The sequence below is a fragment of the Mercenaria mercenaria genome, chromosome 6 (genome assembly GCF_021730395.1).
Source record: "Mercenaria mercenaria strain notata chromosome 6, MADL_Memer_1, whole genome shotgun sequence".
In the NCBI taxonomy this organism is placed as follows: domain Eukaryota; kingdom Metazoa; phylum Mollusca; class Bivalvia; order Venerida; family Veneridae; genus Mercenaria; species Mercenaria mercenaria.
Window position 1 is genome coordinate 62367645 of NC_069366.1, and position 25999 is coordinate 62393643.

The following is a 25999-nucleotide window of genomic DNA, read 5'->3' on the forward strand; positions in this document are numbered from 1 at the left end:
GGGGGATAATTGCTCAAAAATACATGTTAGAGTTATGGGAAATTGACCCTTTAGGTTGGTAATTGACCTAGAAAAAGAATAAATAAGTTTCAAAGCTATATGCCTTTAAAAGATAGCTGTATGTACTTGCATGCAAAAACTTAACCAAGGTGTGACGCCGACGCCGACGCCAGGGTGAGTAGAATTGCTAGACTATTCTTCGAATAGTCGAGCTAAAAATACAGCCTCTGTCACATACACAAGCTAAATGTTGACAGACGACAGACAACTGACAGACGACAGATGCCAGACATTGAGCGATCACAATAACTCACCCGAGCATTGCTCCGGTGAGCTAAAAAGTAAACCCTGTAATAGAGGTATAGTAAAAACAAATAAATGAACACTTCACAATAACATTTACTATTCAACTTCATACTTACATAAGATTATTAAAGGTATCACATAATGTCAAAATAGAGTCAACACTGGTGTATTCTTTCTTAAAAGAACATTGGTGAAGATCAAAGAAAATTTTCAGATTAAATTTCAGTTCCAATTAAATGTACTACCAGTTTAACATGTTTGTAAACTTCCAAAACATTTTGCGCATTCACATATTCAAGTCCTAATCAATACTGATGTTAACCGACAACGACTGTGGTATCATCTAAAAACTCGTAAAACGGAACTTCCAAGTTGAGTGGTGCTGGACCTTTCCTGATTCTACCAGAGGTGTCATAATGGGATCCATGGCATGGACAATAATAGCCGCCAAAGTCACCTGCTTCTGCCACAGGCACACAGCCTAAAATAAGAAGTTCACATTGTTATATAAAACATATTTTATAGCTCTTCGTGATTTATCAATAATAGTTATAATTATGCAATACCCTTTAGGTTCTTCTGCATATTTTGATCTTTTTTTTTCTACAATGTAGAATTTGATAAAACCCTTATTATTTTAAAACTTCAGGATCAACTGAGAAAATATGGCAAATAAAGAAGGTAGATCCTGTGCTCTTTTTTTTTTTTGCAAGACTGATTTGAAAAATTTGGACTTAAGAGCAGGTTTTCATACCAGAGTCTATAAAATCACAATTTGAAAACATGTTTGTCATTAGAAAGTTTTTTAGAGTTTATAATTTTAACTGAAACTTTTTTCAAAGCATATTGTCTTACATATAGTCAAATAAAATATACCAGTATATGTCCATATGTTTGTTTTTTTTTAGATAAATGTATCTGCTTATGATTCAAGAAATGTGATTTTTTAAGACAGTACTGTAAAACCATTGATATTAGTGAGGGACTGATTTTTAAGCTTTTTGCCATGTGTCAATCCTTGAAATTTAATTCTGATGAATAAATCAACTTCCTTTTTCATATGATTTTATAAAGCGGAAATCCATGGATTCATATTCAAACAAAATAGCTGTTTTGTCCAAAAACCATGAAATCACATACCCACAAAATTAATACATGATGTCATAGTATTTGAAATTCGGCCATATGTCTATATTTTTATAATCATAAAAATTGCTCATTTATAAATAAACACATAGGTTGCCATTAATTAGTAGGTTGAGTTTCATTTCCTTTTAAGTTTAAACTGGGTCCTGGCTTTATTCTATGTTTTCCAGGTAAATGACGTTATGCTGTTACTTCTAGTTATCAAACATGCAAATCTACCTAAATACAATACTATATTAAATCTACCTAAAAACAATACTATACTAAATACATACAATTAAATGCCTACTAAACAAGAGCTGTCCATAAGACAGCACGCTCGACTTTTCTCAGTGCTTGACTCTGAATTAGAGCTTTGCCAGTAAAATTTTTTATAAAACTTTAGCCAAACAATTCTAAGTTAAAAAGGGGCATAACTCTGTCAAAATTCAAATCAGAGTTATGGAGATTGTTTTTCATGGTGTAGACTTTGATAGATAATAAATATTTAAAGTTTCAAGTCAATAGCTTTGATAGTAACAGAGATATTTGACTGTATCAAAAACTTTAACCGATGGCGACACCAACACCGATGCTGACGCTTGGGGTGAGTGCAATAGCTCTACTTTTTCTTTGAAAAGTCGAGCTAAAATTGCAATTGAAACTTTAGGTAAGTCTAAATCTTCTGGTGACACACAGCATAAAACAAGTGGTTAATGAACAATGTAATACAGAGCCTAGGGGACATATTATCTCAATTATTGCATGTTGTAACTTTCTCACATAAATGATGTACAATTAATGCTTACAGTTTTTGACAGGTGGTAGTGCTGTTCTGATGAAAGCTTTAGCTAAGTTATGTGAATATTAATCCATGCATGGCAGCTACTGATAGGCAAGAAAAAATTTCATCAATGACCTAAAATACTTCACTTCAAAGTATCAAGTTGACCTTTCAGCTAATGGTATTTGGGTTTGCAGATGACATGTATCACAATGTTATGGGCACCACTCCTTCAAAGTAATATTAAAATACTTTGGTGGTAGTTGACCCTGTTAACAGACTCTGTTAACATCTGACCTTCAAATGAGATCTTGACCTTTCATTATGAGGTGCATTTGTGCTAAGTACTATTAAAATCTCTTAATGGATGGCAAATTTACGCAGAAGACACAAAAACAGAGTAAGACCCTGTTAAAAGACTCAGTAAACATTCAGCCTCCATGTGTGACCTTTAGCTTTATTTGGCATTAGTCTTGCAGGCGACACATGGTCTTGATGTTGTCAACATTTCTGCAAAGTTATTTGAAAATTATTCCATGTCTGAATGAGCTTCAGAACAAACATGACTGATGGAAATACAGAACTAAGAAATCCTGTGTCCCCAACAATCCAATCTGGTAGTGGGCTAATTACTCCTCCATTCTTTTAAGATCATTAGCAATTTAGCAGCATCAACACCATACACATGAAGACCTTTACCAGCAACTTAACTTACGAAACCCTAGAAATCTGAAGAATTTATTTAGCATACTGTCACCTTACCTAAATGTGTACAAACACCAAGAACAATTAGCCATTTTGGATTCTGTACTCTATCATCATCATGCTGAGGGTCCCGAAGTTCACCAAGATTTACACCTTTCTCAGTGTCAATTTCTTCAGAAGTACGATGTCTGACAAACAGGGGCTTCCCACGCCACTTAAACACCATATTTTTCCCCTCGGGGATGTCATCTAATTTCACCTCTACCTTGGCCATAGCCAACACATCCTTTGTTGCTGCCATACTGAAAAGCACTCCTTCAACCACTGACTTTCCTAAATATACACCTCCCAGGGCTCCAGCTAAACAACAGAAAAAGATCATAAAAGTTTTAATACAACAAGAGGACCATGATGGTCCTGAATCGCTCACCTCTTCCCACATGACCCAGTTTTGAGTATGACGTCGTTTTTTTTATTATTTTGACATAGTGACCCAGTTTTTGAGCTCATGTGACCCAGTTTTGAACTTGACCTAGAATTATCAAGATAAAAAAATTTTGACCAATTTTCATGAAGATCCCTTGAAAAATATGGTCTCTAGAGAGGTCACAAGGTTTTTTTATTTTTTGACCTCTTGACCTAGTTTTCGAAGGTACGTGACCCTGTTTTGGGCCTTTACCTAGTATCATCAAGGTGAACATTCTCACTAATTTCATGAAGATCTCATGAAAATATGGCCTCTAGAGAGGTCACAAGGTTTTTCTATTTTTATACTTATGGCCTAGTTTTTGACCGCACTGACCCAGTTTCAAAAACTGGGCCTAGATATCATCAAGGTGAACATTCAGATCAATTTTTTTGAAGATCCATTGAAAAATATGGCCTCTAAAAGAGTCAAAAGATTTTAATAATTTAGACCTACTGACCTAGTTTTTGACCGCAGTTGACCCAGTTTCAAATTTGACCTAGATATCATCAAGATGAAAATTCAGACCAACTTTCATACAGATCCCATGAAAAGAATGGCCTCTAGAGAGGTCACAAGGTTTTTTTATTATTTGACCTACTGACCTAGTTTTTTAAGGCACGTGACCCAGTTTCAAACTTGACCTAGATATCATCAAGGTGAACATTCTGACCAATTTTTATGGAGATCCATTCACAAGTATGGCCTCTAGAGAGGTCACAAGGTTTTTCTATTTTTAGACCTACTGACCTAGTTTTTGACCGCACATGACCCTGTTTCCAGCTTGACCTAGATATCATCAAGATGAACATTCCAACCAATTTTCATACAGATCCCATGAAAAATATGGCCTTTAGAGAGGTCACAAGGTTTTTCCATTATTTGACCTACTGACCTAGTTTTTGATGGCACGTGACCCACTTTCGACCTTGACCTAGATATCATCAAGACGAACATTCAGACCAACTTTCATACAGATCCCATGAAAAATATGGCCTCTAGAGAGGTCACAAAGTTTTTCTATTATTTGACCTACTTACCTAGTTTTTGAAGGCACGTGACCCACTTTCGAACTTGACCTAGATATCATCAAGGTGAACATTCTGACCAATTTTCATGAAGATCTCATGAAATATATGGCCTCTAGAGAGGTCACACAGTTTATCTATTTTTAGACCTACTGACCTAGTTTTTTACCGCACGTGACCCAGTTTCGAACTTGACTTAGATATCATCAAGATGAACATTCAGACCGACTTTCATACAGATCCCATGAAAAATATGGCCTTTAGAGAGGTCACAAGGTTTTTCTATTATTTGACCTACTGACCTAGTTTTTGATGGCACGCAACCCAGTTTCGAACTTGACCTAGATATTATCAAGGTGAATGTTCTGACCAATTTTCATGAAGATCTCATGAAATATATGGCCTCTAGAGAGGTCACAAGGTTTTTCTATTTTCATAAAGATCCCATGAAAAATGTGACCTCTAGAGTGGTCACAAGCAAACGTTTACGGACGCACGGACGGACGACGGACACCACGCGATCACAAAAGCTCACCTTGTCACTTTGTGACAGGTGAGCTAAAAACAGATCTGTTGTTTTTGTTGCAAATAATTTTCCAATTCAGTGCTGATTCCCCAAAACCAATGTCAGGTCTCTGCTACCACAAGGATCCAGATTAGTGTACATCCATACTGTTCATTAATTCCTACTTCCATACTGTTTATTAATTTCAGCACTTGTATGTGACACTTAAGCATGTGCAGGCTGATCTGGGTCCATATTGGTCATAAAGCCCTAACACTGGATTTAGCACAGCGGAACTCAGTTATAAATACTATAAACAGACCAAATCAGTGTTGTTAAGATTCCTTACCAGCATAAACCTCAACATGTTACTGATATTGTTCATACACAAATCATGACTTTTGGCATATTGCTTCTGACAACCATCAAAGGGAACATGTGTCTCACATGTGATTCAAAACTTAGGACGTCCAGTTTTATGCTCTTCTGGGCATCAGTCAAATAAAGATGGGACATGTTTTGACTATAATTATCAACACAAACACTGAACACCGTAAGACTTTGGCCTTGGTATTATTAAGTACAACCATAAAGAGTCAATTCTGCAGCATTTTTTTAACTGTCTATACCAAGACCATGGGCAACTCCTCCGACTAATTACATGTACAATGACTGGAAAACACAAAATAATATTAAACCAGTTACATATCTGAGCCTGTCTGTATTGTGTTTCACTGGTATATCTTTACAAAATTTCTACTTAGTAACTAATATTGTTGAAAGAGCTACAATCATACTTTTTTTGCAGCTCCATTTGGTATAACTTAACAATTAAATTTCCCACAGAGTAATGCTACAATTTTTTAAATCAAGAAATATCTCTCACTCTTTTTGTTACCCATATATTACCGGTCTATCATAAATTCTAACACTTTTAACCCCATTTGATTTCCTACTAAACATTTAGAAAACTGAAAATTCTGCGTTATCATGCAACAATTCACTGTCAGTACATCAAAATTATTATGTCATAGAATCAAACTTTGTAGTGTGTTCTGGAAATGAATCCCACTGACATAAAATAGGCAAATACCGAGTAGATGTTGTCAAAGATGTACATAATAATCCTTGATAATGTTAGAATCAAAATGATATATCTCAGACAGCGATCTGCTCTCGAATAAAATCATCGTCGTTTAGATGCACATTATTATATCACTCAAGCTGCACACAGTCAGTGATATAATTCCTTTCCATCTGAACTAAAAAAGATCATTTTATTTAACAACAAATCACTGTCTGTGATACAATTTTTTTTTAACAAAAGTAATATTCATGGTAATTTCTTACCTCCAGCAAGTAAATAACTGAAGTTTCGAGTAGGTGCTTCATTTGTATTAGATTTTTTGTTGTCGAGATTTCCTTCCTTTCTGTAATCGGCAAAGTCTGGCACTCGAATATCTGTATGAACTAACCTCACCTGTGAAGGTCCTAAAATAAGAAATAAAGATTCAAATTAAACATATGATTTCTATATCTTAAACTGCACCGGCTTTAAAGGGCAAGAAATGCCTGGCAATAAGTTAATCTTATAAGAAAGCCATCTACAAGCCTTTCATAACGCTGAAAGAAGTTTTAATATCGGATGTATTATGACATCAATGAATTTGAAAATCCTTCAAAGTTCAAGAGGTTTAGGAGATACAGAGCGGACACAAAATGGAGGCTCAAACCTTTGACCTTGAGTTGCAGGGTTGGCATTAAAGTGATGGTGGAAAATACGGGGAATCATGAGTCAGACCAATATATTTTATTCTTCAGATATGCTATACCCACTAGAATACTATCATAATCCCTTCATACCAATCCATTTGTGTTAACATTAAGATGAGAAGTCAATGACAATACACAAGTGGTAGGGATCAGTGACAATAATACACTATGCCTCAGGCACTGCTGTTGGCCATATCACATGTTACAAACAACTTAACAGCACCTGTTTGTATTATTTTAGTAAATCATTATAAAATTCAATTTATTTCTCTGAACTTTTAACTAGCTATGATAAATGTCTGATTTTACCTACTGCTTGTTTTTTACACATAGATATTTTCTTAACAATCCGTTCAATGTTGACATCTATACATATTTTATTATCATTTTGAAAATAGACTGACGTGTCTGAAGATTTGTGCCACTTGGCTGCTATTATAACTCAAATCATTCTTACACTTATTCCCTTTTACAGCTTATCATACTTTATATGTTGATGCTGTTTACTATTGTTATCATAGTCGGTTGTAAATGTACTCTTGCTGACTCAAAATAAATATTACAGTATTATGGTCATTTTAACAGAAAGATGAAATCCAAGAAAATATGTGTAGCAGTTCTCGTATCGGGTGGCCTCGGCTCAACTGGTAGAGCGTTGGCACGGTAAGCCGAAGGTCCAAGTTCGAGTCCCGGTGAAGGCCGCACATTTTTCCTGAGACTGTTACATTTGGAGGTTCTACACAGATGTTCAACCTTGTAGCCCATGAGAGGCGAAGCAGTTTGGCTGGGGTGTGCATCTGAATTTGGTTAACAGTCTGCTGCAGACACAAGTCAGGAGTGCCAATGTCTTGCAATAAAATGGAAGGTGTGTAGCGGTTCTCGTATCAGGTGGCCTTTGTAAATCAATTTGTAGAGTGTTGGCACAGTAAGCCGAAGTCTGAGTCCCGGTCGAGGCTGCACATTTTTTCTGAGACTGTTACAAATGATATTCATTCTTTCAAATAAACAGTTTTTGTTCAGGCATAATTTTATCATATGATAGTGAAAATACAACCTATAGGTTTTGCATGAATGTTTTTTGGATATCACAGAGTCTTATGATGGTTGAACTATGTAAGTCTTATGATGGTTGAACTGAATGAACTCAGGCCTTGACACTAACTTTTTTCAGTGATGTCCCAGAGGGCCCCCTTCCTGTAAAATTTGGTGTCCCTTACCAATACAAGGGATCCCTCCAGTTTGAAAGGATGAAAATATACTCAAGCAAAACTGCTAACTCTTAATCTTATTTCTTTCTTTTCTAGTTTCACACTAAATTCAGCAACAGTAATGTTTTATTTTGTTGCAACTAATACAGGTTGTTCCTGAAGCAAAAAAAGAAATAAATACAATTTAAGATCTAGCAGTTTTTTGCGAGATCAAAGCAACATCTAATGAAATTGCAAGAAACTAAAACAAGATTTTGAGTGAGGGGTTGTTTCTTGGGGGTGGGGGTAATTGGTGGAAAGGGATGTGCCTTGCCGCTGATATGGATACTGAAAGGGTTGGTGGTACTGGGTGGATGCATTGACATAGTTAAGTATATTTTATAGTCCATGTACGACAACATCAATGAATTGGAAAATCCTTTAAGGGGTTTATAGAAGATACGGAGCAGATTCAAAATGGAAGGCTCAAACCTTTGACCTTGAGTTGTGACATTGACCTTGAGCCAATATGTCTGACTCATGAGTTCTGCACATCGTCTTGATGAGGTGATCATTTGACCCAAGTTTTAGCGGATACAAAATGTTACAGACGGAGACCGTTCCTCCATTCCTATACCCCCCTCCCCCACCCACCATTTGTGACGGGAGGATTAAAAGGAGCTGTTTTCGCAAGACAGTGCCCTTCGTCTGTTTCATACTTTCTAAGTCAGACAACAGGCATAACATCAGACTTTCGGAAAGTTGGAGAAAATGCCCGGACGTTCTGTCCGGCAATGTCTAAAAATCTGCCGGACCGAAAAACAATCCACTGGACCAGAAAATAAACAAGAGCTGTCTGATGACAGCGCGCTCGACTATTCGAAGAATTGATTGAAGAATGGGGTCAAAATATTTCCACGGATATTCAGACAAAGAAAATAAAAAGACTAGACAAACAATGTTCCTGTATTACTTTGAATTTCGATAAGTCTTGCACTAAAACGGCAAATTAGAGCCAATTTCAAGTCCAAAAAGGGCCATAATTCACCAAAATAGTTATGTACTCTTGCTACAGACGGGAAAACATAAAGATAAACAAGTGTTCAAAGTTTAAAAGCCATGTCAAATAGTTTTGACAAAACATGGACTTGTATGAAAACAAACCATTTCAAAGTCCAAAAAAGGGCCAAATTCAGCCAAAATAGATGACAGAGTTATGTTCTCTTTCCTACGATAGAGGACTATTTACTAAACAAGTGATAAAAGTTTAAAAAGCCATAAATTTCAGCGAACTCGATGGGTTTGAACTCGAGGGTCCCCTGGAATTATTCGAGTTTTCCGTTGTTCGAGCCATCCAAATGGGCGGCCATTTTAAATTTGGGAAATTCGAGGGCACGATGTGTTACAACCTTACACCGTAATATATTGCCAATTTTTACCTAAATGCGTGTACGATACGAGATTAAAAAAAAAACGAACGCTGAAATATGCTTTATTATTTATTTTCAAACATGACATGATACGAAAAAAACCAGCAGATAAAACCTAATATAATTATAAGAATTTGGTGAAGACAGCATCATTAGAAAGACATGAATAACAAACCTTTTTTGAATCATAGTCCAGTACAAATATTATCAATATATTGCTTTCCAGTTTGCCGACTAGCTATATCCCCCCGTATCCGGGTCCTTTACTAAATTGTTCAGCCCTGCTGTTGACGTCGGATCTCCCGTTTTTATGCAAAAAAATAAGACAGACGTAGTATGGGACATTGCTCAATCATTTTAAATAATTTTATTCGTATAAATCAAAGCCCCTTTAAGCATTGCAGTGACAAAGTCACTTTTGTTTTAAAATTAACTTGTTTGTCGTTTATACCGACGCTAATTACGTTAAATGTGTGGGAAAAATTTCGCACGCGCCGGTTAAGGGGAAGCTTGGCGAATGTCGGCAGAAGTGTAAAAAACTTTGAAATACAAGCCATCCCGGCAAAAATTTTCTGTTCGACTGAATAGGTGTAATTAATCACTGTAATTAAGCCGAGGGGACCACCAAATGAGTTCGAGAGTTCGAATTATCGAAGTTCGAGCGATCGAGGTAGAACTATAATGAATAAAGAAGGAATAAATTTGGGACCCCGGGCGAAGAATTCGAGTGAAACCCGGGTTGTTCGAAAGATCCGAGTTCGAGCCATTTAAGTTCAACTGTATGTCAACACTTTACAAAAAATATGAAACTGATACGAAAACTTTAAACCCAAGATTTCTAAGTCAAAAGGGGCCATAATTCAGCCAAAATCTTTGATGGAGTTATGTACTCTTGCCTATAACTGGACTGATGATGGTAAACAGGTGCTGAAGTTTCAAAGCTTTATCTCAAAAGACTTTGTCAAAATATGAAAATGGGACGAAAAATTTAACCCCGATTTCTAAGTCAAAAAGGGGCCATGTTCAGCCAAAATCCTTGATGGAGTTATGTGCTCTTGCCTATACTGGACATGGTGAGGTTTAAAAAGTGTTGATAGTTTCAAAGCTTTATCTCAAAAGGGCTTTGTCTAAATATGAACTGGTACGAAAACTTAACCAGATTTCTAAGTCGAAACGGGCCATAATTCAGCCAAAATTCCTGATGGAGTTACATACTCTTGCCTATAGCGGCCATGGGGATGGTTAACAAGTTTGAATTTTCAAAACTTTATCTTAAAAGACTTTGTCAAATTGAACTGGTCCCAAAAATTACCATGATGTCTAAGTCAAAAGGGGCCATAATTCAGCCAAAATCCTTGATGGAGTTATGCGCTCTTGCCTATAACTGGCCATGATGATGGTAAACAAGTGTTGAAAGTTTCAAAGCTTTATCTCAAAAGACTTTGTCAAAATGTGGACTGGTACGAAAAACTTAACCAAGGTGTGACGCCGACGCCGTGGTGAGTAGGATAGCTCTACTTATTCTTCGAATAGTCGAGCTAAAAACCTCTGTAAAACTACCAGTTTAACACGCTGTTTTACAAGCTAGGCACTAATCTTCACCATTTATCATTTATAGTAAGATAGGACCTCTTCATTTAGTACTCATTTTTGCTTACTGTACGTTCCGCAGGCATGTATTTTCATCAATTTCTGGATTCTGTGCCTGTATTTTTTTAAAGACGCCATTTTGTCCGATATGTTGCAGTTCTCGGGATCAGGGATCAAATTAAGCGGTCACTAACTCACGAAATTCGAATAAGAATAAAAAAATGCGAGTAGAAAATCTCTTTAAAAACTCCTTTGATGTTTTAGTTCATAACGTGTATTAGAAAATATATCAGCTTTGATACATTTTAGCAATCCAGTTTAGTTTGAAAAGAAATACACTAGTATTTTGTGAAAGTTTTACCTTTGTAGCTATATAATACAACTATATTTATAAATTATAACATTTTGGGTACATTTTAACTTCTTAATTTGGGTACCTTTTAACTTATTACTTGGGTACATCTAGATCGGCTACTATATAAGTGTCCCCCCCACCCCCTTCCAATTCAATAAACAACTCCTGTCTTATCTGCTGCTTATCAGCGATTATGTAACAGTATAATTCCTTTGTACTAACAAACATATCTGCCAATATCAGAATAATGAAAAAGCTCATACCGGTGAAATGTTTTTCTCTTATAAGTGCAACCATCATAATTGGAATGTAATATGACATGATAAATTCAAATTATTATGTTTCATCTATACTGAATTTTCAATTTTACTAATAAATTGTATGAAGTGTACCTATCTCATGCTTTAAAACACGGAAATGCACATTGGGTTTTCAATCTTATAAACTCTTGATGCACTTTTTATTTGGTTTTACTCATACTTGTGCAATATAGTATGTATTTTGTCATTACTTTTCTTATCATTGTGTGTCTAACATGTTTGTCCAGGTACTCCAGGGTTACAAACCATGTACATTGCAAAATTGTAAGACAAAATACATATTACCAAACAAGGGACCTCTATATAAAGTATTTTCTACTTCTTTGAACAAACTCCCTATATCCCCGTTTCTCGTATTCTCAGGGTTTTTCATCTTCTCGTTTTGCCTTAAAATTGTCAAATAATTTAATGATTGTTTAATTTTTACACAGGAATGGTTCAAAACAGACACACTGAAATTTCAAGTGATCTGAACGCATACTGAAGAAAATATCGGGATTGCCCCATTTTCAAAAAATCATTATTTTTTTCTGGTGGTGTTAGCAAATTGCCATAAATTATTGATTATGCAATTAATTGTCATATATTTCTTGATGTATTTACTACAGAATAAATCTTTTTATTACACAATGGTAATTTTAATGTTTTAAATTCTACAACTTATTTGTGATGAAAAGTCAAATCTAAATCTACGGGAATACAAGAAACTCTTGGTCCATTTCTGCGTGTGAGGGTGGTATCAAATAAAGTAACAAAATAATTACATGCAAGTTATTATCTCCAAAACTAATGTAGATATTGATTTGAAACTTCACATGTGTCTTCGGGGTTATAAAACTAGTTGATAGCAGCAAGTCCCATAACTCTGACTTTCATTTTGGCCAAATTATGCCCCCTTTTGGACTTAGAAAATTCTGGTTAAAGTTTTGCGTGCATGTACATACAACTATTTCTAAAAGGCATATAGATTTGAAACTTATTTTTTCATTTTCTAGATCAATTACCAACCTCACTGGGTCAAGACCCATAACTCTGACGTGTTTTTTTGAGCAAATTATGCCCCCTTTTAGACTTAGAAAATTTTGGTTAAAGTTTTACATGCAAGTTATTATCTCCAAAACTAATGCAGATATTGATTTGAAACTTCACATGTGTCTTCGGGGTTATAAAACTAGTTGATAGCAGCAAGTCCCATAACTCTGACCTTCATTTTTGCCAAATTATGTCCCCTTTTGGACTTAGCAAATTCTGGTTAAAGTTTTGTGTGCAAGTACATACAGCTATTACTAAAGGCATATAGATTTGAAACTTATTTTTTCTTTTTCTAGATCAATTACTAACCTCACTGGATCAAGTCCATAACTCTGGCATGTATTTTGGGCAAATTATGCCCCCTTTTGGACTTTAAAAATTCTGGTTAAAGTTTTACATGCAAGTTGGAACTTCACATGTGCCTTCGGTGTTATAAAACTAGTTGATAGCAGCAAGTCCCATAACTGATATGCATTTTGGTCAAATTATTCCCCCTTTTGAACTTGAAACTCTTTTGATATTTAACCTTTTTGGGTAATATTTTCCTGCTTCTGGGACAATATTTCGAATAGTCGAGCTTGGCTGTCTTACGGACAGCTCTTGTTTTTTTTAGCTCACCTGTCACAAAGTGACAAGGTGAGCTTTTGTGATCGCGCGGTGTCCGTCGTCCGTCCGTGCGTGCGTCCGTAAACTTTTGCTTGTGACCACTCTAGAGGTCACATTTTTCATGGGATCTTTATGAAAGTTGGTCAGAATGTTCATCTTGATGATATCTAGGTCAAGTTCGAAACTGGGTCACGTGCCATCAAAAACTAGGTCAGTAGGTCTAAAAATAGAAAAACCTTGTGACCTCTCTAGAGGCCATATTTTTCACAAGATCTTCATGAAAATTGGTCAGAATGTTCATCTTGATGATATCTAGGTCAAGTTCGAAACTGGGTCACGTGGGGTCAAAAACTAGGTCAGTAGGTCTAAAAATAAAAAAACCTTGTGACCTCTCTAGAGGCCATATTTTTCATGAGATCTTCATGAATATTGGTCAGAATGTTTATCTTGATGATATCTAGGTCAAGTTCGAAACTGGGTCACGTAGGGTCAAAAACTAGGTCATTAGGTCTAAAAATAGAAAAACCTTGTGACCTCTCTAGAGGCCATATTTCTCAATGCATCTTCATGAAAATTGGTCAGAATGTTCATCTTGATGATATCTAGGTCAAGTTCGAAACTGGGTCACGTGGGGTTAAAAACTAGGTCAGTAGATCTAAAAATAGAAAAACCTTGTGACCTCTCTAGAGGCCATAATTACTTTTCTTATCATTGTGTGTCTAACATGTTTGTCCAGGTACTCCAGGGTTACAAACCATGTACATTGCAAAATTGTAAGACAAAATACATATTACCAAACAAGGTGACCTCTATATAAAGTATTTTCTACTTCTTCTGAACAACTCCCTATATCCCCGTTTCTCGTATTCTCAGGGTTTCTCATCTTCTCGTTTTTTGCCTTAAAGTTGTCAAATAATTTAATGATTGTTATTTTCTACACAGGAATGGTTCAAAACTGACACACTGAAAATTTCAAGTGATCTGAACGCATACTGAAGAAACTATCGGCATTTTGCCCGATTTTCAAAAAAATCATTATTTTTTTCTGGTGGTGTTAGCAAATTTGCCATAAATTATTGATTATGCAATTAATTGTCATATATTTCTTGATGTATTTACTACAGAATATATCTTTTTATTACACAATGGTAATTTTAATGTTTTAAATTCTACAACTTATTTGTGATGAAAAGTCAAATCTAAATCTACGGGAATACAAGAAACTCTTGGTCCATTTCTGCGTGTGAGGGTGGTATCAAATAAAGTAACAAAATAATTAAATGGGATAATTTCTGTAACATTTTATGACTCCATCTGAAAGACAAGTGAATTTTCTACAAAATAACATCCACATGTTGTTTATGAAATGGTTATTCTGTTACTGGGAATAAAAACAACCCCTTAGGCCCCCGAGAATATGAGAAAACAGGATATATGTTATGAATATTAATTTTTATTATGGGTCTGTCGGGTATAATTTCCAAAATGAAAATTTACCGAAGGGGTGGTCTCAAACACTTTACTTGAACCTTAAGAGTATATCTGATATTTTTAAAGTGGGTACATTTTGGTCTTTCTGGGTACATTTCTATCTATAAATACTGCATGACACCCTTGCGAGTATTTTATGCAGGTGACTTTACCACGAGGGTACATTTTGACCAGAACCCCTGGGCCTAGCAATTTATTATCCATCTAAATGATTATGTACATAACCAACAAATATAAATTAGCACCATCATCTAACAATATCACTTTGTCTGTTATCATCATCAATTGGTTTTAAGAGCATTAACTTTGCTGTGAGTGAGAGTCATGACTACAACATTACCTCCTATTCCGGCAACTGCGGATATTGCCGACTTCGGCAGGTTCGATTTCTCCTTGTTAGTTTTGTATACAAATAATTTATTGAGTTTATTGGATAAAACTGGTGATGCTGAGACTGCATTACTATTTACAATTTGTGTGGCTGCGGTGAACACCGCTGATTTCGGTATCGAAATCATTTTCGAACAATGTCCTACGGCGGAAGAAGGTCAACTACTTGCGATAAAGGTCGTAAAAGTAATAAATAATTAAATTCCTTTTAAGAACACAATTAACATATAAAAGCTTATGGTTTAAATACTGTTCTTTCATTTTACAAAATAACAATTATATAAAGTGTGAAGAATTAATTTGGCGGCAGTTGAGTCATCGGTTTCGTGCACATAACAATTCGAACCAAGCACATTGCGACAACGTCATCGAGTCAAATATGATCACGGTAGTGAAATATCTTTCAAATGCAATGAAGTCTACCTTATGGTAGTATTATTTGTTGTACTATATGAGGTTTTCATGTGAATAACTAACCTTATATATATATAAATAGCTCTACCTACAGCAAAACCGTAACATTTTTTTGACAACTGTATTAGAATTCGGATAGTTAGACAGTCACAGCACTACAATACAATCGGGAAGGTCTAATACGGGGAGTAGAAACTCCGTATAAATCAATACATTTATCTGTATTATTCTGTCGTCCATACCTGTAAATATCGACCAGTCGTTAGTGATCGATATTTTGTTTTCTCCACTATCGATTAGCGTGTAATTAGCATATTACCTCATGTTAATCAAGGAGCTATAACACTTACTGTTCAAAGGGTTTACCAGTCACATATTAAGTGGCGATACTTAGATGATCAGAGATTGATCTAAAGGGATTCTGAAGTAAAAACAGCATGCGACTGCATGTGGTGATATGCTTAATTATTATGAATTAACTCGAGCTCACTTCCCTGAAGAAATATTTTACCACGTAACTTCAAACCTTTATCAAAGGGCCGATTTTTGTTGGATTTGAATAAAAAAAATGGAAAATAGCAGAAAGCTGACACTTTTCTTAATCTTGTAGAGCCGTAATTATAATTATTGTTTATAATGTCAGATTTCTACATACAGAAACAAACATTCTTCTTGAACGTAAGGAATGTTTCAAACAAAATTGTTTTTTTTTAATCCAAAAATTTGTTTAATAAATTTAATCTTAAAACTGATGTGTGAAAAATACAATGTATTTAAACTAAAATAACAATATATTTTAAAAAAAAGGCCGACAACAAAGTTACATTTAGTATTCCGAACTTTTAGATAAAACTGCAGAAAATCATCTAGGTTTAACACGCATTTAAATGGTGAAGAACAGAGCAATATCATAAACAAATATTTTCAGGCAACAGTTTACAGTTTTGACTTGCTATTTTCATTAAAATATGTCCTAATTTTTTTGTTCTAAATACTCTGAATCAACAAGGCAAATATCATGTAAAAACGACATCTTTCTCTCTGGGTAAGACAAGTCTAGATTTAGCCATTTTCACAGGGCGAAAAGTAACATTAATGTAGATATTTTCCATTTAAAAACAGATGCAGGCAATAATTTCATGGCAGAACTTTTGTTTTCAACAAAAAATTCAAAAAATGCTTTACCAGATTTTCACTGAAAGGACGAGTTAAACTGTAAGGCGTAAGTGTTTGAGTAATAGCAGAATAACCTACGGCATACGCTTCGATTGGACGACAGCATAAGATAAGATAAATGCAGGTTTCCAGTCCCCGTATCAGTTGTTCCAGATACAATACAATACAATAAGTTTTATTTCAAGTCGGCAAGACACAAACATATGAAACACTATAGCACTATATCTAAGATAAGATGAGTTTTTATTTAAAGTCGGCAAGAAAGCAACATTAAATTAGTAAATTTATGTTTTGTATAATTGTTCAAAATGTTATCTCTGTTTGCAGAATAAATACAGTGATTTAGGGTATAGTGGATTTTAGGATATAGAAGATTGGTTGATAAATTTTGTATTTAGACATCGGTATGCCTAAAGTGCGCAATGGAACCATTTTTACAGGAAAATTATCTGTTTAAAGGAAATGTCATTGAAATGGCAATTAAATGATCATAGGAAACACTAACATCAGATAATTTTACATTTTATTAGCTCGACTATTCGAAGAATAGTCTAGCTATTCTACTCACCCTGGCGTCGGCATCGGCGTCACACCTTGGTTAAGTTTTTGCATGCAAGTACATACAGCCATCAATTAAAGGCATATAGCTTTGAAACTTATTTTTTCTTTTTCTAGGTCAATTACCAACCTCTCTGGGTCAAGTCCCATAACTCTGACATGTATTTTGAGCAAATTATGCCCCCTTTTGGTTAAAGTTTTACATGCAAGTTACTATCTCCAAAATTAATGCAGATATTGATTTGAAACTTCACATGTGTCTTCGGGGTTATAAAACTAGTTGATAGCAGCAAGTCCCATAACTCTGACTTTCATTTTGGCCAAATTATGCCCCCTTTTGGACTTAGAAAATTCTGGTTAAAGTTTTGCGTGCATGTACATACAACTATTTCTAAAAGGCATATAGATTTGAAACTTATTTTTTCATTTTCTAGATCAATTACCAACCTCACTGGGTCAAGACCCATAACTCTGACGTGTTTTTTTGAGCAAATTATGCCCCCTTTTAGACTTAGAAAATTTTGGTTAAAGTTTTACATGCAAGTTATTATCTCCAAAACTAATGCAGATATTGATTTGAAACTTCACATGTGTCTTCGGGGTTATAAAACTAGTTGATAGCAGCAAGTCCCATAACTCTGACCTTCATTTTGGCCAAATTATGTCCCCTTTTGGACTAAGCAAATTCTGGTTAAAGTTTTGTGTGCAAGTACATACAGCTATTACTAAAAGGCATATAGATTTGAAACTTATTTTTTCTTTTTCTAGATCAATTACTAACCTCACTGGATCAAGTCCCATAACTCTGGCATGTATTTTGGGCAAATTATGCCCCCTTTTGGACTTTAAAAATTCTGGTTAAAGTTTTACATGCAAGTTGGAACTTCACATGTGCCTTCGGTGTTATAAAACTAGTTGATAGCAGCAAGTCCCATAACTGATATGCATTTTGGTCAAATTATTCCCCCTTTTGAACTTGAAACTCTTTTGATATTTAACCTTTTTGGGTAATATTTTCCTGCTTCTGGGACAATATTTCGAATAGTCGAGCTTGGCTGTCTTACGGACAGCTCTTGTTTTTTTTAGCTCACCTGTCACAAAGTGACAAGGTGAGCTTTTGTGATCGCGCGGTGTCCGTCGTCCGTCCGTGCGTCCGTCCGTGCGTGCGTCCGTAAACTTTTGCTTGTGACCACTCTAGAGGTCACATTTTTCATGGGATCTTTATGAAAGTTGGTCAGAATGTTCATCTTGATGATATCTAGGTCAAGTTCGAAACTGGGTCACGTGCCATCAAAAACTAGGTCAGTAGGTCTAAAATAGAAAAACCTTGTGACCTCTCTAGAGGCCATATATTTCACAAGATCTTCATGAAAATTGGTCAGAATGTTCACCTTGATGATATCTAGGTCAAGTTCGAAACTGGGTCACGTGGGGTCAAAAACTAGGTCAGTAGGTCTAAAAATAAAAAAACCTTGTGACCTCTCTAGAGGCCATATTTTTCATGAGATCTTCATGAATATTGGTCAGAATGTTTATCTTGATGATATCTAGGTCAAGTTCGAAACTGGGTCACGTAGGGTCAAAAACTAGGTCATTAGGTCTAAAAATAGAAAAACCTTGTGACCTCTCTAGAGGCCATATTTCTCAATGCATCTTCATGAAAATTGGTCAGAATGTTCATCTTGATGATATCTAGGTCAAGTTCGAAACTGGGTCACGTGGGGTTAAAAACTAGGTCAGTAGATCTAAAAATAGAAAAACCTTGTGACCTCTCTAGAGGCCATAATTTTCATGAGATCTTCATGAATATTGGCCAGAATGTTCATCTTGATGATATTTAGGTCAAGTTCGAAACTGGGTCATGTGGGGTCAAAAACTAGGTCAGTAGATCTAAAAATAGAAAAACCTTGTGACCTCTCTAGTGGCCATATTTCTCAATGGATCTTCATGAAAATTGGTCAGAATGTTCACCTTGATGATTTCTAGGTCAAGTTCGAAACTGGGTCATGTGCGGTCAAAAACTAGGTCAGTAGGTCTAAAAATAGGAAAACCTTGTGACCTCTCTAGAGGCGATATTTTTCAAAGGATCTTCATGAAAATTGGTCAGAATGTTTACCTTGAAGATATCTAGGTCAAGTTCGAAACTGGGTCACATGGGGTTAAAAACTAGGTCAGTAGATCTAAAAATAGAAAAACCTTGTGACCTCTCTAGAGGCCATATTTTTCATGAGATCTTCATGAATATTGGTCAGAATGTTCATCTTGTTGATATCTAAGTCAGATTCGAAACTGGGTCACGTGGGGTCAAAAACTAGGTCAGTTGGTCTAAAAATAGAAAAAACCTTGTGACCTCTCTAGAGGCCATATTTCTCAATGGATCTTCATGAAAATTGGTGAGAATGTTCAGCTTGATGATATCTAGGTCAGGTTCATAACTGGGTCATGTGCGGTCAAAAACTAGGTCAGTAGGTCGAAAAATAGAAAAACTTTGTGACCTCTCTAGAGGCCATATTTTTCACGAGATCTTCATGAAAATTGGTGAGAATGTTCACCTTGATGATATCTAGGTCAAGTTTAAAAGTGGGTCACGTGCCTTCAAAAACTAGGTCATTAGGTCAAATAATAGAAAAACCTTGTGACCTCTCTAGAGGCCATATTTTTCAATGGATCTTCATAAAAATTGGTCAGAATTTTTTATCTTGATGATATCTAGGTCACATGTGCTCAAAAACTAGGTCACTATGTCAAATAATAGAAATAACGATGTCATACTCAGTTGAACACTGGGTCATGTGGAGATAGGTGAGCGATTCAGGACCATCATGGTCCTCTTGTTATATTTCTGTTCAGTTTAAACGTGTTTATAAAAAATGATATAAATTATGTTAGAAACATATATACAAACACTTGAATTAAATACATTTAACAGAAATCTAAAAAAATAAAATGTAAAAATATTAAAAATATTTGATGTTTGTGTTTCCTTTATATCATTTAATTACTATTCCAATGTCATATTCCTAAGATAGATACATGTGTTAAATCGTTACTAAAAAAAAAAATGGTTCCATTGCACACTTTACCTCCACTGCGCACTTTACCTCCATTGCGCACTTTAGGCGTACCCTTTAGACATAAAGTAATTCCTATGAGAGAAAATACCAAGGTCCCTACTGTACTGGGGCTCGAACCCTGGACCTCGAGATCTGTAGGCGGACACTCAACCATGTCACTAAAGGGTTAACCCAACAGCAAGGCTGTTGGAAGTGGCCTATAAACCTATACTATTACTACACTTCTCCCCCTTTACTTTTCAGAGCTTACCAGCTCTCCAGAATGACACTCCATGCACACTGCATGAGTCCATCAAACACTTCTGAAACCATTAAAGTAAACTCTTGGACAGAAAATACCAAGGCCCCTTCTGGGGCTCGAACCCCGGACCTCAAGATCTGTAGGCGGACACTCAACCATGTCGCTAAAGGGTTAACCCAACAGCAAGGCTGTAGGAAGTGGCCTATAAACCTACTATCACTACAGACTTGAATTATTGTATAAATTTTCATATCATTCTTTAACAGGTCCCAGAAAAGTCACAAATTAGCTATATAGCTAAATGTAGCTATGTATAGCTGGAAATGGCTATAAAATCAATAACAGTTGTTCAAAATATGTCAATATCAAATATAAAATAGTTATTGTCCCTTTCAAATGGTTTATGAGACAAAAGATAATCACAAAGAATTGAGATCCATGCAGTTTCAGTTTCAGTACATGTTGCAAGTTTTTGCGTTAAGTCATAAATTTATAAATAGGTCTATACTACGACGATTATCACTAGTAAAAAATAAAGTAGTCATTTAGATATGTATCTATCGCAAAATACTGCTGCATTTATTAAAAATGTGACCACAAAGATTTTGGTTTTGTGTTATTGTCTTTCATCTTATAAACCATTTGGACGCGATTATAGCCGGGAGACAATCAAAATCCCCTTGATCAAAATCCCCTTCACTGAAAACTGACAGGGTGTTACAAAATCCCCTTCATACTTTTGCAGGGGGTATCATAATCCCCTCTGTGATTTTTACTTATTTCATCAAGTTCAAATACAACTATACACAATTTAAAAGTCTATTGCATAAAGCACGTAAATACAATGCCTTTAGCAAACATAATTTAATTTGGAGCACTGATATCTATATATCTGTAATGAAAATTACAGAGGGGATTATGATACCGCCTGCAAAAGTATGAAGGGGATTTTGTAACACCCAGTCATTTTTCAGTGGAGGGGATTTTGATCAAGGGGATTTTGATATACACTCACATTTTATTTTGAGATATTTTGCATAATTGTTATTGGATTTATAGCTACTTCTAGCTAGATTTAGCTATATAGCTAATTTATGACATTTCTGGGTTTAACTGGCATGCAGACTGACATTCCGATATACATTTTAAACATTCGCTTGTGTTATTTTTCATACATCAACAAATGAAAATTGAGTCTATCCCCTACTTAGTTCAATAATAGAACGTTTTGGGACCGCGTGATAACTTTTGATTGTCACTGTCCTTATTCTGCATATTTCTGTTAGGAAATCCCCAATGAAATTGTGAGAACGTTATCTGGTACATGTACAATGTGTTTGTAACGATTACATCTCTGAAAATTAATTTATGTTTACATTAAAGCATAAAATTGCCTCGCTAACATTTTTTGAATGTATATTTTGTAGGGATGGGAACGAATACTGAAATCAGTATTCGAATATTCGGTTTGCCATATTCGAATATATTCGAATATTCGGCATGTTTTAATGGAACTTTTAAATTTTTATTAAGTGATTGGCATATACACAATATATTCCGCTTTTTAAAACATGAATCATCGTACGTAATAAGACCTAAAAATGTTTGTTTTGGGTAACCCGACCCTACTTAGTTAGACCCGCCGACCCTAGTGTTTTATTTAACGACTCCGTAAGTATAATCATGAACATATTTAACTAATTCAAATTTTTAGAAAAAACATTCAAATTGATTAAACTTTAGACCGTCGCAACTTTATCTAAAAATAGCAGGTCGTCCAATTCAAGCACGTGTCGCGCTGTTGTATTACCGCCGCCATTTTGAAAATTTTCAATCAGCGTGTAAAAAGCCGACAAACTTAACGAAGGCAGACTAATCCTCCTTCAACATGATCATATATTATTTCTTGATTTTATTATAAACTACTTCAAAATTTATTTCAAATATGGCCGATTGCCCGGGCGCTGTGGATGTAAACCGTTTCAGTGGACGGTATGAAATGTTAAACAAAATTTTGCAAAAATATCGCCAATATCTACAAGTTTGGTATTGTTTTTGAAAAAAAAAATCTAAAATTTGTTACATAAAACAGGCGCCAAATGAACAAAAGATATCACATTTACGCCTGGTGCAAACTGTTAATCCGTAACGATGACCCCTCGCTGTCAATTATGCATTGCAATTTTCTTGTTAATTGGACCATTTTTGACATGTATCACATTTACACCTGTTGCAAACTGTTAATCCGTAACGGTAGCCCCTGCCAATTATGCATATCATTTTTCTTGTTAATTGGACATCTTTTGATATACGATAAACAAACACGACAGAACAAACGGTTTTATTCTGAAAAATTAGCATGCTTATATTGCTCCAAATAAACTATACTTAATAAACACTAATTTACGAATATTTGAATTTGATTTTCCTATTCGAATATTCGGCAGATTTTCGAATATTCCAATATCCGAATATTCGTTCCCATCCCTAATATTTTGTTTTGTATCTGCAGTTTAGTGTCATCAGAAGTCTGCTGTGTATTGAAACCGATGTCAGGGTAGATTTCTCATCACACCTGTTTACACATATTTCCGAAGATTTAAGTCTCTTTTTTTAAAAATTATGAGTTATATTCAAAGTTATATTCATTGAAGTTTCTACATGAATATTAATGTTTAATTTATTTGAGGAATAGCCTATCGGCACGACAGTCGTGCCGATTTATTTTCTTATTTTGCATGACGGTTGTGCCGATTAATATTATTATCCGCATGACGGATGTTTCAGTAGCATTTCTATTTTTGGCGTAAGGTATATCATAGTTAAAAATACTAGCTATTATCAGGTCTAGGATTTCGTCGTTTTTAGCTCATCTGATGAAAAAAAATGATGAGTTATTGTCATCACTTGATCGGCGTCGGCGTCGGTGTTGCCTGGTTAAGTTTTATGTTTAGGTCAGCTTTTCTCCTAAACTATCAAAGCTATTGCTTTGAAACTTGCAACACTTGTTCACCATCATAAGCTGACCCTGTACAGCAAGAAACATAACTCCACTCTGCTTTTTGCAAGATTTATGGCCCCTTTTGTACTTAGAAAATATCAGATTTCTTGGTTAAGTTTTATGTTTAGGTCCTCTTTTCTTCTAAACTATCAAAGCTATTGCTTTGAAACTTGCAACACTTGTTCACCATCATAAGCTGACCCTGTACAGCAAGAAACATAACTCCATCCTGCTTTTTGCAAGATTTATGGCCCCTTTTGTACTTAGAAAATATCAGATTTCTTGGTTAAGTTTTATGTTTAGGTCCTCTTTTCTTCTAAACTATCAAAGCTATTGCTTTGAAACTTGCAACACTTGTTCACCATCATAAGTTGACCCTGTACATCAAGAAACATAACTCCATCTTTTTTTTTTGCAAGAATTATTGCCCCTTTTGGACTTGTCAGTTTTCTTGGTTGAGTAATATGTTTGTCAGCTTTTCTCCTTAACTATCAAAACTATTGCTTTAAAACTTGCAACACTTGTTCACCATCATAAGCTAACCATGCACAGCAAGAAACATAACTCTGTCATGCTTTTTGCAAGACTTATGACCCCTTTTGGACTTAGAAAATATCAGATTTATTGGTTAAGTTTTATGTTTAGGCCAGCTTTTCTCCTAAACTATTCAAGCTATTGCTTTGAAACTTGCAACAGTTGTTCACCATCATAAGCTGACTATGTACATCAAGAAACATAACTCCATCCTGCTTTTTGCAAGAATTATGGCCCTTTTTGGACTTAGAAAATCATGGGTAGGACAATTTTTCTATTATACAAAAAAAATCAGATGAGCGTCATCACCCACAAAGCGGTGCTCTTGTTTACAGATATTCTATAAATATACGGACAATCATAAATTTAAAGATTTTTCAGTCTATAAGTTTACAGGCTGGATTTATGAAAAATGTTAAAATTACAAATTTAATCAAAACCGCATGCATTGATAAAACTGATAGAAGAAAAATCAAGAATTTCAGACAGGTAGGATCACTTCAATTTTTTTCATATTTTCCGAAAATTTAAAGTCATCAGTATTGACAGGAAACCACATAATTATAACCTTCATTTATACATGCAGTCTTAAAGTCTGTTTGTTTAAACCTGCGGTTTTTATTTAAATTGTAATTTTAAAATATTTCATTTACACAGTCTATAAATTTATAGAATGAAAATATTTACAGAATATCTGTAAAAACAACAAAATCATAGACCTGAGCATCATGTTCATTGTTTAAGATATTAAATCAATAGACTTTAAGTAATTAATAAAAAATTATTTTGCCTAAAAATAATTACTTTTATTTTTTCCCGAAATTTATACCTATCTCGTTGCTAGGTGTGTTAGCTATAAACTATCGTCGTTGTCAAGTAATCCAGTTTTCTAGTTCCTTGTCTAAACATAACAGGTTAATGATAAACGCCTATTCGTCAGGGAACCACTCGAGCGTTATATTAAATCGAGAGCACGTGCAATCTTCTCAGTTTGAACTAAAGGTGTATTGGCTAGCGCTTCAGATCGATGTTAAATTGAATAGCCATGCCACGTGGTCGATGCAGAGCACGCCTGAAAGGTAGAGGCGAGCCAGCCTGTCGAGATGATTATGAAGGGAAGGAAATGAAAAGCGAACTAGACGGCGGATTTGCCAGAAATTCCAGCATCAGACAAAATGCCGGTAGGTTTGTTATTGATTTCGAACAAATTTTGAAGGAGTCGCAATTAGTTCTGCAGTTTGGTAATGACAGTACTTACGTCAGTAAATAGTTATACACAGTTAATCTCTTCCCGTTAACATCTATGCACCGATATGAATTGTGTATTGTATTAACTGTAAACTTAATACGGGGTGTGGCGACCCTATTTCTCATAATTTTACAGATTCGAACCAAAAGCAATAATGTTGCTAGTTCAGTCAACTGTCGTAATAGTTTCTTGATTCCGACAGGCAGTGGTATTTTCAATACACGAGATTCACATAGGGTATTTCCGTTTTATTACTCGTAAGGTGCTCGCAAGGTAAATAGTAACATCGGTGACGTCACATTTCATAAGACAGTGACACTGTTGTGCTCATTTACTTCCCGCAATTTAAATAGCAAATTTTTGGAGTGTTTTACGTTAACGTCCCCTTTATGGGACCGTCGAATAGTTTAGTATTGCAAGGGTATAGTATACGGATTAAGATCGGATGGGTTATGGAAACCAGAAAGATTGTAAGGAAAAATATTTATACAAGGACGCAACTGTAAGATATTTAAGTAGGTTTTCTCAAACACTATTAATTACGACCCTCACTTTGCGTTTTACATGACCAGGAGAATCTGTCAGCATGCAAACGCAGGCATCAGCACCTGTTAACGTTGGATCAGGTTAGGTCATTTAACTCTTTCGATATCATAAAC

General features: G+C 35.2%; 2 protein-coding genes across 3 annotated transcripts in view; one reads left to right on the forward strand and one right to left on the reverse strand.

The window, feature by feature from the left end:
* Nucleotides 1-381: 381 nt before the first annotated feature.
* Nucleotides 382-15262, reverse strand: LOC123548720 (cytochrome b-c1 complex subunit Rieske, mitochondrial-like). Its single transcript, XM_045336225.2, has 4 exons — nucleotides 15044-15262; nucleotides 6270-6410; nucleotides 2978-3280; nucleotides 382-787 (listed from the first exon to the last, which is right to left on the reverse strand). Exons 1-4 carry the CDS (start codon nucleotides 15219-15221, stop codon nucleotides 624-626), a joined length of 786 nt encoding a protein of 261 aa, XP_045192160.2. The 5' UTR covers nucleotides 15222-15262; the 3' UTR covers nucleotides 382-623.
* Nucleotides 15263-15405: 143 nt separating this feature from the next.
* The window catches only part of LOC123548718 (transmembrane protein 241-like), a 53992-nt gene continuing 43398 nt past the window's right edge, over nucleotides 15406-25999 (forward strand). The window contains exon 1 of one of the 2 annotated variants that reach the window (XM_053546093.1): nucleotides 15406-15522. The gene's annotated coding sequence lies outside the window, so the exon portion shown is untranslated. The remainder of the gene's footprint in view (nucleotides 15523-25999) is intronic. The other variant, XM_053546094.1, reaches the window with a different exon arrangement.

Excerpts from the sequence above, each read along its gene's own strand:
- LOC123548720 (XM_045336225.2), bottom strand. The coding sequence starts at position 15,221 with ATGATTTCGATACCGAAATCAGCGGTGTTCACCGCAGCCACACAAATT. Across the intron at positions 3,281-6,269 it reads CAGTTATTTACTTGCTGGAG|CTGGAGCCCTGGGAGGTGTA; the intron begins GTAAGAAATTAC and ends TCTGTTGTTTAG. Across the intron at positions 788-2,977 it reads TGGTGTTTGTACACATTTAG|GCTGTGTGCCTGTGGCAGAA; the intron begins GTAAGGTGACAG and ends TTCTTATTTTAG.